The 12243-nt window shown below is 46.8% G+C and overlaps 1 protein-coding gene across 3 annotated transcripts in view; it reads right to left on the bottom strand.

Moving 5' to 3' along the window:
* The window catches only part of LOC127415955 (myomegalin-like), a 101963-nt gene that overhangs the window by 79088 nt on the left and 10632 nt on the right, over positions 1 to 12243 (bottom strand). For 2 of the 3 annotated variants that reach the window (XM_051655008.1, XM_051655007.1), the window contains exons 2-3: positions 12191 to 12243; positions 8129 to 8196 (exon numbers count right to left, since the gene is read on the bottom strand). In XM_051655008.1, the coding sequence (XP_051510968.1) occupies positions 8129 to 8196; positions 12191 to 12206 (84 nt within the window). In that variant the 5' untranslated portion in view covers positions 12207 to 12243. The remainder of the gene's footprint in view (positions 1 to 8128; positions 8197 to 12190) is intronic. The other variant, XM_051655009.1, reaches the window with a different exon arrangement.

The following is a 12243-nucleotide window of genomic DNA, read 5'->3' on the forward strand; positions in this document are numbered from 1 at the left end:
ACCTATGTCCGCAGAGCGCCGCCACCTGGCGCAGGTGCCCAAAGCCCCCATCCTAGGCCTGTAGGTTTATGTTGTCTCTGACAGCCAAGGCCTACGGTGCTGCTGGACAAGCCACCTCCGCCCTGCACACCATGGCTCTCCTGCAAGTCCGCCAAGGCGCTAAAGGAACTGCACGAGGGTAGTTCCACCCCGGGATTGATGCAGGAACTGCACTCGGCGACTGACCTCGCTCTACAACGCGGTCTCTCGGGTGGACGATGGCCACACTAGTGGTCCAGGAGCACCACCTTTGGCTCAACCTGGTCGAGATGGGTGAGGCCGACAAGACACGATTCCTTGCTGCCCCCATTTCCCAGGTGGGCCTATTCGGCGACACCGTCGAGGACTTTGCCCAGCAGTTTTCGATGGTAGAGCAGTAGATGGATGCTAGCCAGCATATCCTGCCCTGGTGCGGCTCAAGATCCCGCACCCCGTCTACTCATCGCCAAGGGCATCCCCCTGCAGTGACTGCACCGGCTCCGCCGCAGCCCGCCCCTTCGGCCCGGCCCCGGCTTGGAGCCCACCGCAGGAAGCAGACGCCACCCATCTCGCGACCGCCCAGAACCCGTGAATGGCTTCAAAGCGCCCTAGAGACGGGCGACCCAGGGACAACGAAACCCGCTGCTCTGGAGCCGGTAAGCAGATCTCCATCTTTTTGTTACCTTTTGCATTTAATTGTGCTGCATGCCCAAGTGGCTGCAGTACTCAAGAGCTCAGCAAGAGCGGTTTCCTTGTTCGCTGGGTCACGTACCCGGTTTGCACGGCCGTCATCATGACCACCGTCCACCACTTTATTTGGCAGGTTTGGTGCTCCAGCGGCGGTTTCCGCCCCTGAGCGCCCAGCTGTGGCACAAATCCACCCCCGATGTGACAGTCTCCACGGGTCACAAGGACAGGCCTCTTCCTCCCCCGTCCCAGGCTGTTCCGGGGGTGGTCACAAGGAACCAGGTAAGTGCTTCGACGTCCAGCACGGCCACGACGTGGTGTGGCACCTCGAGCTCCGCCCTGCCGTGAGGACCCACCTGCCGGTACGTCCGATGACGTTGTACCTTTGGTCCCCCTTGCGTGGAACTTGGACGCATGGCTTGCGCTTTCCAATCCGTCGCGAGGGCTGGTCCGGACTGTTTGACTCGGCTGCGTGATTCAATTCGCCGGGCGTCCACCCAGGTTCAGCGGTGTCCACTTCACCTTGGCGAAGGATGAAAACGCTGCTACCTTGTGTGGAGATTGCTACCCTCCTACGGAAGGGCGCGATAGAACCTGTCCCTCCAGCCGAGATGAAGGAGGGGTTTTTCAACCCCTACTTCATCGTACCGAAAAAAGGTGGTGAGTTGCGGCCAATCTTGGACCTGTGAGTTCTGAACTAGGCTTTACACAGACTCCCGTTCAAGATGCTGAAGTAAAAACACATTATGGCGAGCATCCGGCATCAAGATTGGTTGGTAGACCTGAAGGATGCGTACTTCCACGTCTTGATCCTTCCTCGACACAGAACCTTCCTGCGGTTTGCGTCCGAGAGTCAGGCATATCAGTACAAAGTCCTCCCTTTCGGCCTGTCCCTGTCTCCTCGCATCTTTACGAAGGTCGCAGAGGTCACCCTTACCCCGTTAAGGGAGGTGGGCACTGATGTTCTCAACTATCTTGATGATTGGCTAATCCTAGCTCATTCTCGAGACATGTTGTGCGCACACAGGGACCTGGTGCTCTCACACCTCAGCCGACTAGAGCTTCGGGTCAACTAGGAAAAGAGCAAGCTCCTCCCGGTTCAGAGCATCTCTTTTCTCGGTTTGGAGTTGGACTCAGTCTCCTTGACGGCGCGCCTTACAAACGAGCGCGCCCAGTTGGTGCTGGCCTGTTTGAAGGCGTTCAAACAGAAGACAGCAGTTCCACTGAAACTTTTTCAGAGGCTTCTGGGGCATATGGCATCCTCGGCGGTGGCCACCCCGCTCGGATTGATGCATATGAGGCCACTTCAGCACTGGCTCCAGACTCGAGTCCCGAGATGGTCATGGCACCATGGGACACGTCGCGTGGTCATCACGCCGGTCTGTCACCATCTTTTCAGCCCTTGGACCGATCTCTCATTTCTACGGGCAGGTGTTCCTCTAGATCTGGTCTCCAGGCGCGTCGTGGTCACGACAGAAGCCTCCAAAACGGGCTGGGGCACTGTTTGCAATGGGCACGCAGCCGCCGGCCTCTAGACGGGTCCATGACTGCATTGGCACATCAACTGCCTCGAGTTGTTGGCAATTCTGCCCTGCGGAGGTTTCGGCCATTGATCCAGGGCAAGCATGTGTTAGTTCAGACAGACAACACAACAATGGTAGCATATGTCAACCGCTAAGGCGGTTTGAGCTCTCGTTGTATGTCACAACTCGCCCGCCGTCTCCTCCTCTGGAGTCAGCAGCACTTCAAGTCGCTGCAAGCCACTCACATCCCGGGCAACCTCAACACTACAGCGGATGCGCTATCACGACAGGTTACCTCAGAGGAGAGTGGAGACTCCACCCTCAGGTGGTCCAGCTGATTTGGAGTCGATTCGACAGGCACAGGTGCACCCGTTCGCCTCCCAAGAATTCTCCCCACTGCCCGCTCTGGTACGCCCTGACCGAGGACCCCCTCGGCATAGACACACTGGCACACAGCTGGCCCCCTGGCATGCGCAAATATGCGTTTCCCCCAGTGGGCCTGCTTGCACAGACCCTGTGCAAGGTCAGGGAGGACGAGGAGCAGGTCGTCCTGGTAGCACCCTACTGGTCTGCCCAGACGTGGTGCTCGGACCTCATGCTCCTCGCGACAGCTCCCCCCTCGCGAATTCCCCTGAGGAAGGACCTTCTTTCTCAGGGACAGGGCACCATCTGGCACCCGCGCCCAGACCTCTGGAATCTCCATGTCTGGCCCCTGGATGGGATGCAGAGGTAGACACAATCACTCAGGCTAGGGTCCCCTCTATGAGGTGCCTGTATGCCTTTAAGTGACATCTGTTTGCTAAGTGGTGTTCTTCCCATTGGGAAGACCCCCAGAGATATGCAGTCGGATCAGTGCTTTCCTTCCTGCAGGAGAGGTTGGAAAGGAGGCTGTCCCCTTCCACCTTGAAGGTGTACGTTGCCGCCATAGCAGCACACCACGATGCAGTTGATGGTAAGTTCTTAGGGAAGCACGACCTGATCATCAGGTTCCTAAGAGGCGCCAGGAGCCTGGATCCCTCCAGACCATGCCTCGTTCCCTCATCGGACCTCTCTGTAGTTCTTCAGGGTCTACAGAGAGCCCCCTTTGAGCCTTTGCAGTCAGCTGAGCTTAAGGCACTCTCCTTGAAGACTGCCCTCCTGACTGCGCTCACTTCCATCAAGAGGGTAGGTGACCTGCAAGCGTTCTCTGTCAGCAAAACGTGCCTGGAGTTCAGTCCAGGTTAGTCTCACGTGATCCTGAGACCCTGACCGGGCTATGTGCCCAAGGTTCCCACCACCCCTTCAGGGACCAGGTGGTGAACCTGCAAGCGCTACCCCAGGAGGAGGCAGACCCAGCCCTGTCGTCGCTGTGTCCGGTGCACGCTTTATGCATCTATTTGGATCGCATGCAGAGCTTTAGAATCTCTGAGCAGCTCTTTGTTTGCTTTGGTGCACAGCGGAAAGGAAGCTCTGTCTCCAAGTAGAGGATCGCCCACTGGCTCACTGACGCCATAACTATGGCATGTGTTGCCTAGGACATGCCGCCCCGGTAGGGCTACAAGCCCATTCTACCAGGGGTGTAGTGGCTCCCTGGGCCCTGGCCAGGGGTGCCTCTCTAACAGACATTTGCAGAGCAGCAGGCTGGGCAACACCCAACACCTGTGCAAGGTTCTACACCCTCCGGGTGGAACCGGTTTCATCCCAGGTAGTGGCACGCAACACAAGCGGATAAGTCCGGGATAGCTGGCCGGGTGTATCGCTTGCACATAGCGCCTTCCACCTCCCTTGGAGCTGAAGACGTGCGCCATTAATTTCCAGTAGTGTTCACAAACTTTGTTCCCTGGTTGACTTCCTCCGAGCCCTGTGGCAGTCGAGTTTTCGGAGAGACTTGCTGCCAGCCCAGTATACGCGCTAACTAAGAGCCCTGTTCTGGGGTAGGTGCTCCGCATGTGGCGGTTCCCTGTAAGGCTAACCCCATGCGATATATATCTTCCACTAGTTCGTTTCCCTGCTGGCAAACTGCATCTTCCTTGGGCAGAACCCCTCTGCCCCAGTCTCCATGTTTGTAGTAACTCCTCCCCCATTGGGCAGGATCTACCTTGAAGGCTCTCCACATGGTTGGAAAGATCATGTGATGTATTCTTCCACTTAAATATCCCCCCCTCTCTTTGGGCGAGGTGTGGTCTCCGCAGTGTCTTCCCCTTGGGAGGGACACCCCCCGACTAGACCTGGCAGCCCAGTTGGATAATCCCCCTTATTTTTTAGGGAGTGGAAAAAAAGAAGGGGAAAAGAGGCCACGACTGGGTTAAGCCTGTTTCTATCTTTTGGGTAGTTCGACACTTATAAATATGTTGGGGGAGGTTACGTGTCGACCTGGTGTGCTGGCTATGAGGCACACAGTAGTCTGCCCACCACACACCGCCAGTTCACGTAACACAGTTCAGCCAATTGTGGCGTTTCGTATAGGGACCCCTAGTGTCACTACATCGACACAATGTCGAGTGAGTGACAGATAGGGAACGTCATGGTTACTTGTGTAACCTCCATTCCCTGATGGAGGGAACGAGATGTTGTGTCCCTCCAGCCACAATGCTGAACTACCCGCTGAAATGGCCGGACCTTATATCGGCTCCTCAGCATAAAACCTGAATGAGTGGTTGCATACCAGCTCCTTTTATACCCGTATGTCCGGGGGAGTGGCATGCAAATACCACTCGCCAATTTTCATTGGCCTTTTATCAAAGACCAGAGGTGTCTCGGGCTCCCAAGAGTGACCCCTAGTGTCACTACATCGACAAAATGTCTCGTTCCCTCCATCAGGGAACGGAGGTTACACAAGTAACCATGACGTTTTTTTGCATTGAAATATTGCATGCAAAAGTGGTGCAACTATTTGGTACATTTGCCTCACTAAGTTTTGTGTATTACCTCCGCTGGGGGTGTTTCAGTAAGAATTTGCAATTAGACCTTAATGAATTTGCCTCTGTGACATGAATCAGACATGGGGAGCAAAAAAGCTCAAATTCTTCAAGGCATGTGTTGCTCTTCATGCAGAAAATTTGTACCTATTTTCAATCCGAATGAAAAACTAAATGAAAGAGTACAGCAGAGAATGAGCTCACAAGCTCCCGAAAGGCATCACTGGCTCTTGTTTTCTGTTTGCTTCTGAATTTTGGCGACTAGTTGCTGAAAGGTACATGGAGGGCCAGGCTACAACGGATGTACACAGAGGGCTAGGCTACAATGGGACAAAACGATCTAGTCTTGACAGAGCCTGTAAAATCTCCACAATCATGCCAAGTCTTCAAAATAAGGGCAAAATAACAGACTAGCAATTGTAATTTGTCCTGAGGTTTTAATAGCTCAAATTACACAAAAACCTTCTTTTCATAACAATGTAAGTGCATTTGAGGTCAGTATGAATCACTTCACAGGCAGCCATATGCTTTCAATTTCTCAAATGCAGCAAATGGGGCTTTCTGAAGAAGTGTGTTTTGATTTTTTTCTTACTTTTAACTCCTTCACCTTCCAATCACACATCACTATGTTGTTTGACAGTTACAAATGATATTTTGGCAGATTCATATTTCGTTGAGTGAGTGTGGAATGGATCGGCTCTTCAAACTAACAGTTCTGTGGAATACAGGCTGAAAGCAGACTGTGTTCAATAGTACGATCATTTCATCTATGGAGAAAGATCACTACTAATTTAAACTTTTCACAACCATGCACACAAATAGACAACACTGAGAGTATACAAGTACAGCCAAAATGGACCATTGATAAGAAAAACCCTATAACGGCCATAACAACTGCAACAATTAAGAGGAACATGAGATGAGATTCCTGTTGTGGAAGCTAATATGTTGATTCATGGAAATTAAGATGCAGATAAATGTCCGAGAAAATCAGATGTGAATTAAATGGGCCACTTAGAAATCAATGGCTAAATCATTAAGCAAACTTCAGATTTAACTGCAATCTTTGTTATACAGCAGGGGTCTTTAAACAAGGGGTCCTCTGTAGTACTGTAGGGGGTCTGCCAATTGTTTATCTGAAACAATTTTTGTGTAAGAAAGTGAAAATATGCATTAAACAAATATACAATATTAAGTTAACTTCAAACAACACTAAAGAAGCCAAAGTTTGGTTAAGTAAGTTAAATCGCAATGATCAATAGCATCAATAATGATTAATTTAATGGCTATGCAGTGTAAGCCTCAAAACAATGTATTCAAACAGATCAATATAGTACTATATATATGTATGTTATCATAGACCAGGCCTAAAATACAAAACCTCGGTTTGATACACCAAGTGGTTCTTGAACTGAAGACCCTTTTTATAAAGCCTAATGATAATATTTCTACCGTCTCAAGATCTTTCTCTTTGGTTTCTTGAAGTGATCTTTACAAAACCCAACACACATACTGTACACATCCAAACTCTTCACAAGAAAAAACTGCAGTCTTTCACAGAGGCCTCTCGTAATTGAAGGTAGCAAGACTGAAGTTATATCACAGGCATAATAGGCTGGCTTCCTTCCCAGAAAGCCTTTCACATACAGACTGACCACAGCAGCGTGTGCACAGCAGACATTCCAGATCGCCCTCTGCTCCAGAATGTGTTTTATGGAAATCACATAAAAAAGCTACAAAAAACATATGAAATTGTTCTCGATTGTGTGCGTACACACATAGCCATTGGGAAACTTGACAGATTCCATTGTGTTTATTGAACAACAGCAAGAGTAAATCTGATTAGAGTAGACAACAGACTGAAAGAACTTGTCAATAGTGATGTTGTTCAAAATTTTGCCATGCCAGAATGAAACGAGACACATTGTGAGCATATTAACATGTCAGAACTGGCACACTCAACTATTAGCTGAGCAATCAGAGGATGGTTCTGATTACTCAAACCATTTGTGGACAACAAAGTAATAGTATTTGCATCTGTGTTTTAAAGGGATAGTTTGCCCAAAAATGAAAACTCCGTCATTTTCATAATCTTTTGTGTTCCACAGAAAAAAGGCAATTCTTACGTGTTTGGAACAACATAAGAAAGAGCAAATTTTTGGATTAATTATCCGTTTAAAGGGTTAGTTCACCCCAAAATGAAAATTCTCTCATCATTTACTCACCCTCATGCAATCCCAGATGTGCATGACTTTCTTTCATCTGCTGAACGCAAATTAAGATTTTTAGAAGAATATCTCTGCTCTGTAGGTCCACACAATGCAAGTGAATAGGTGCCAAAATTTTGAAGCTCCAAATTCCACATAATGGCAACATAAATGTACTCCAGAAACTCTAGTGGTTAAATCCATATCTTCTGAAGTGATATGATAGGTGTGGGTGAGAAACAGATTAATATCTAAATCCTTTTGCCTTCACTTTCAATTTCTCCTTCTGTTTTTGGTGATTCACATTCTTCATGCATATCACCTCCTACTGGGCAGGGAGGAGAATTTATGATAAAAAATGACTTAAATATTGATCTGTTTCTCACCCAGACCTATCATATAGTGTCTGAACACATGGATTTAACCACTGGAGTCATACGGATTACTTTTATGCTCCTTTTATGTGGATTTTGGAGCTTCAGAATGTTGGCACCCATTCACTTGCATTGTGAGGACCTACAGAACTGAAATCTTCCTTTGTGTTCTGCAGAAGAAAGTCATACACATCTGGGATGCCAAGAGGGTGAGTAAATCATGAATGAATTTTCACTTTTATGTGAAATATCCCTTTAAGTTGGCTCTCCGTTGGTTTACTGGATCACTGTTTTTGCAAGTAAACACCAAAGATCCACATTCTCAAACCAATGAACAGCGCTAAGAGTCTTGATAAATGTTTTTCATAGACTAGCAGCAGAATGCAAAAGCTAATTTCAGGGAAACAGAAGCAAGCACCTACCTGCTCAAACTCTCTGAGGCTATGTGTCTGCAGTACAGAGCTCTTTTCTGTGTCTTCACTGGAGGAATCTGTTAAAATACAACCAAGAGTTAAACTTTTAACAAAACTTTTAACATAAACTTCATAAAGTTTAATAAAGGCCACTAATCAACAGTTTTATATGAAAGAAATATCACAAGCCCCAAAACTTGCGTCAAGACCATTTTCACAGGCTAGATGTGCTCTTCAGTAAAGGTGAAGATATTTGGTAAATGAGCTTGTTTACATGGACACCAGAAAGCCGTTTATTGCAAGAAATCTGCTTAAGGCTAGAAAGCAGTGTTCCCACTATATGTTTACTCCCATACACATACTGTCATGTGTATTTTGTTGATTCATGTCTTTAATTTTGAAAAGTTTAATTCCTGTTCCCTTGTCATGTGATTTCATGTTTTCCATCCATGTTCATGTGTCATGTTTTCATTGGTGTATTGTTTAATTAGCTTGTTATCAGTTTTGTTTGTTCATTGGTTTATGTTCTCCCATGTCTTGTATTTAAGCCCTCATGTTTGCATTGTCTAGATGTCAAGTATTGAATGAATGTGAATGTGTATATTAACGGTGTTTATAGTCAAGTCATGTTTATAGTCAAGTCATGTTTATAGTCAAGTTCATGTTTCACGTTTATAGTTAGGGTTTTGGTTTCACTTTTGTAAATAAACTGCACTTGGGTTCTCTCCACTCCTTCATCATTGTCTTCATCATTGCCAGTGCCAGCACACGTTACAGAACCCAGCAATTCGGCTCATACACCTACGTCAGGGGAATCGTCCCCTGGAGGAATACATAGAGGACTTTTGCGCTTCCACGACATGGCCGCCGCCGAGCCAGCGTTCCACGTCATGGTCGCCAAGCCAGAGTTCCACGTCATGGCCGTCAAGCCAGAGTTCCTCATCATGGTCGCTGAGCTAGCGCCATCTTTTGCTCCATGCTACGTCACAGCAACGCCTCAGCCTGCTCCATGCCACGTCACAGCAACACCTCAGCCTGCTCCATGCCACGTCACAGCCACATCTGAGCAGTTGGACCCGGAGATGGTTCCCACCCTTATACCCACCCTTAGTTCTCCTGAGCAGGCAAGGGGAACTTTCGGCCCTCTGACCCCGCCTGGACCCTCCGAGCCCTGGACTTTGCCTGGGCCTGTCGGTCCCTCGACATTGCCTCAGCTCTGCGTTCCCTCGGCTCCACTGCGGTCCTTCAGCCTGTCGGCCTTGCCGAGGTCCCTCATCCCTCCGGCTCCTCCTTGGTCTGTCGGTCACCTGGCTCCGCTTTGGCTCTCCGTTCCTCTGGCTGCGCCTCGTCCCTCCGATCTGTCAGCTCCACCGGGGACCTCCTTCCCTACGGCTCCACCTTGGTCCTCAGTCCCACTGGCTCCACCTCAGTCTTCCGATCCTCCAGCTCCACCTTGCTCCTCCGAGCCTCCAGTGCCGTCTTGGTCCTCCCTGCCATCGGCTCCACCCTGGCCCTTCAAGTCTTCGGCTACTCTCCGGGCACCAAGTTCCATGGCTCCGCCCCTCGAGCCTTCCACGGCTCTGCCTTCCATGGCTCTGCCCCTTGAGCCTCATCGCTCCATCCCCAACGGACTCTGCCCTGGTCCCATGCCCCTCGCCCTTTCTCGCCATGCCCCACGCCTCAAGACACCCCACCCCCCCCAACTCCCTACAGAACTTTTAATTTATGTCATGTTTTACGTGTTTTGTTAAGGGAGCCGCCCCTTAGTGGGGAGGATATGTCATGTGTATTTTGTTGATTCATGTCTTTTATTTTGAAAAGTTTAGTTCCTGTTCCCTTGTCATGTGATTTCATGTTTTCCCTACATGTTCATGTGTCATGTTTTCATTGGTTTATTGTTTAATTAGCTTGTTATCAGTTTTGTTTGTTATTTGGTTTATGTTCTCCCATGTCTTGTATTTAAGCCCTCATGTTTGCATTGTCTAATTGTCAAGTATTGAATGAATGTGTTTAGTACATAGTAATGTTGTTTATAGTCAAGTCATGTTATAGTCAAGTTCATGTTTCACTTTTATAGTTAGGGTTTTGGTTTCACTTTTGTAAATAAACTGCACTTGGGTTCTCTTCACTCCATCGTCTTCATTGCCAGTGCCAGCACACATTACAGATATGGCTCGTTCAGTAAGCAGCTCTCTCCACAGAAATTTAATTTCTCAGTGACGCTTGTGTAAATTACAAACATGGGATCCAAGGAAGACTTCACTATTTTATTCTCTGTTGCTTCTCTTTATTTACAGATATTCCATAGCTGTTGCTGCTGTGTTTATTTTCTTAACTTTCCATCGCAACCTGCAGCATAGTGGAGTTTCCCTCTTACAGTATGTCAATCTCTGGGATTCTTCTCAATGTACTTGTGCGCATGGACATGAGAAACAGTCAATATTTTAAACTGGCATGTATAAATGGGTGTATTTCATAGTATCTGTGCTTTTCCCCTGTCTCACTGTACTCCCAGAATTCTTTCCACTGTTTTGACTTGTTGATTTGATTTAGGGCTCCAACCTATGACGTTTGTTATCCGTCTGTTCCACGTGCATGCGCACACAAAAAGCTGTGAGAACGGTGGTAATGCATTTACATGGCCACATCAGCCGCATTCTCCGGGTATGTTACGCTGGGTATGTATTCTCTTAATACCTTTAATGGCGTAAAGAAAATGTGTTCTTATTTACATGACTTAACAGAACGCCGCTTTCTGCAAAAAAAAGAAAAATAAACTGTTTTCTTAAGTGCATGTAAACGTGGTCAATGTGTACAGAGCATGAGTTGTATGAACCACTTTTATGGTGTTTTCTTGTCCAATTAACTGTTGTTGTATAGCAAGATGTGATATAACACATGAACTGAAGTAACAATTTTTTTGCATTCCACAGAAAAAAATAATAGCATACAGATTTGTAACGACATTAGGGTGAATAAATAATGTCAGAATGTTCAATCTTGTTTATTTCAACAATGAACAACTCTAATTATAACATATACAATCACATATATAGGCCTACAAAAACATTCACATGCATGCTCAGAACAGTGCCAAACCATTACAGAAAAAGTAGTTACCAGGAAATTTCCAGGAACAGGGCTACAAAATGTTTCTTTCCCCCCCCCCCAGTATTGGAGAGGAGAGCCTGGGCATAATCACAGCAACACTGGCAAACATTTAAACTTCTGGCACTTCTTTAAAACCATGGCATGGCCTCATTAAAGCTTATTAAAGGATTTTTATTTAATATGTGCCAGTGATGTGTACTTGAAGTGAGCCTGCAGTCATACTGAAGAAGACTGCATGGCACAGGACTGTTGCACTAAACAGAGACATTTACCATGCCAGAGAAATGCCAAACATGTCTGGGGGTTTTGTGGAACTTTTATTTAAACATAGTTTGGCCATTAGCCTTGTGTTATTATTAGCAACTCATAAATATGTGCTTAAATATATTGATGAGAGAGAGAGGCAGTTTAACTTCTTTGAAAAAAGTTTTCTTTCAATTTGTCTTCAGAAAGGGGCAACACATCAAAGCAACAGGGCTCAGAGGTATTTACCAAGAATTTTTCAGAATTTCACTGCCATGCTTTTTCTACAAGTTCACTTCATAGAAGGGACACAAGGAAGAGTTTCTCAACATTTTACAACAGCTCATCCAATCAGAACTATCTGTTTATTAAGGTCAATTATACAACAGTTCGTTCTGGTCCACTAATTCACCTGGAAAAAATCCAAAAGTGCTGATATATCACATAACAGCACTTGAATCCTTTCCTGTTTGTGTCATTAATAACCAAAATAGTGTTTTAAAAATCAGTAAGTTACTTTATATTAAATTCTGGTTTGTAGAACTGTGTATACAAGCAATATCACATTCACAATCATGCTGTTGTACTCAATATCAACACATTGCTGTTGTTTGGTGATATTGCTTAAAAATAAGCATACATTTTCAAATCTCTGAATAATTGGTGCATCTATCCTTGACAACAATATAAGTCGTACCAGTGGAAGTATACACTTACCACCCATGCTGATCATGCTCCTAGGCCAGTCTGCTTTATTTCCATTATAGTGC

The sequence above is a fragment of the Myxocyprinus asiaticus genome, chromosome 25 (genome assembly GCF_019703515.2).
Source record: "Myxocyprinus asiaticus isolate MX2 ecotype Aquarium Trade chromosome 25, UBuf_Myxa_2, whole genome shotgun sequence".
Classification (NCBI taxonomy): Eukaryota; Metazoa; Chordata; class Actinopteri; order Cypriniformes; family Catostomidae; genus Myxocyprinus; species Myxocyprinus asiaticus.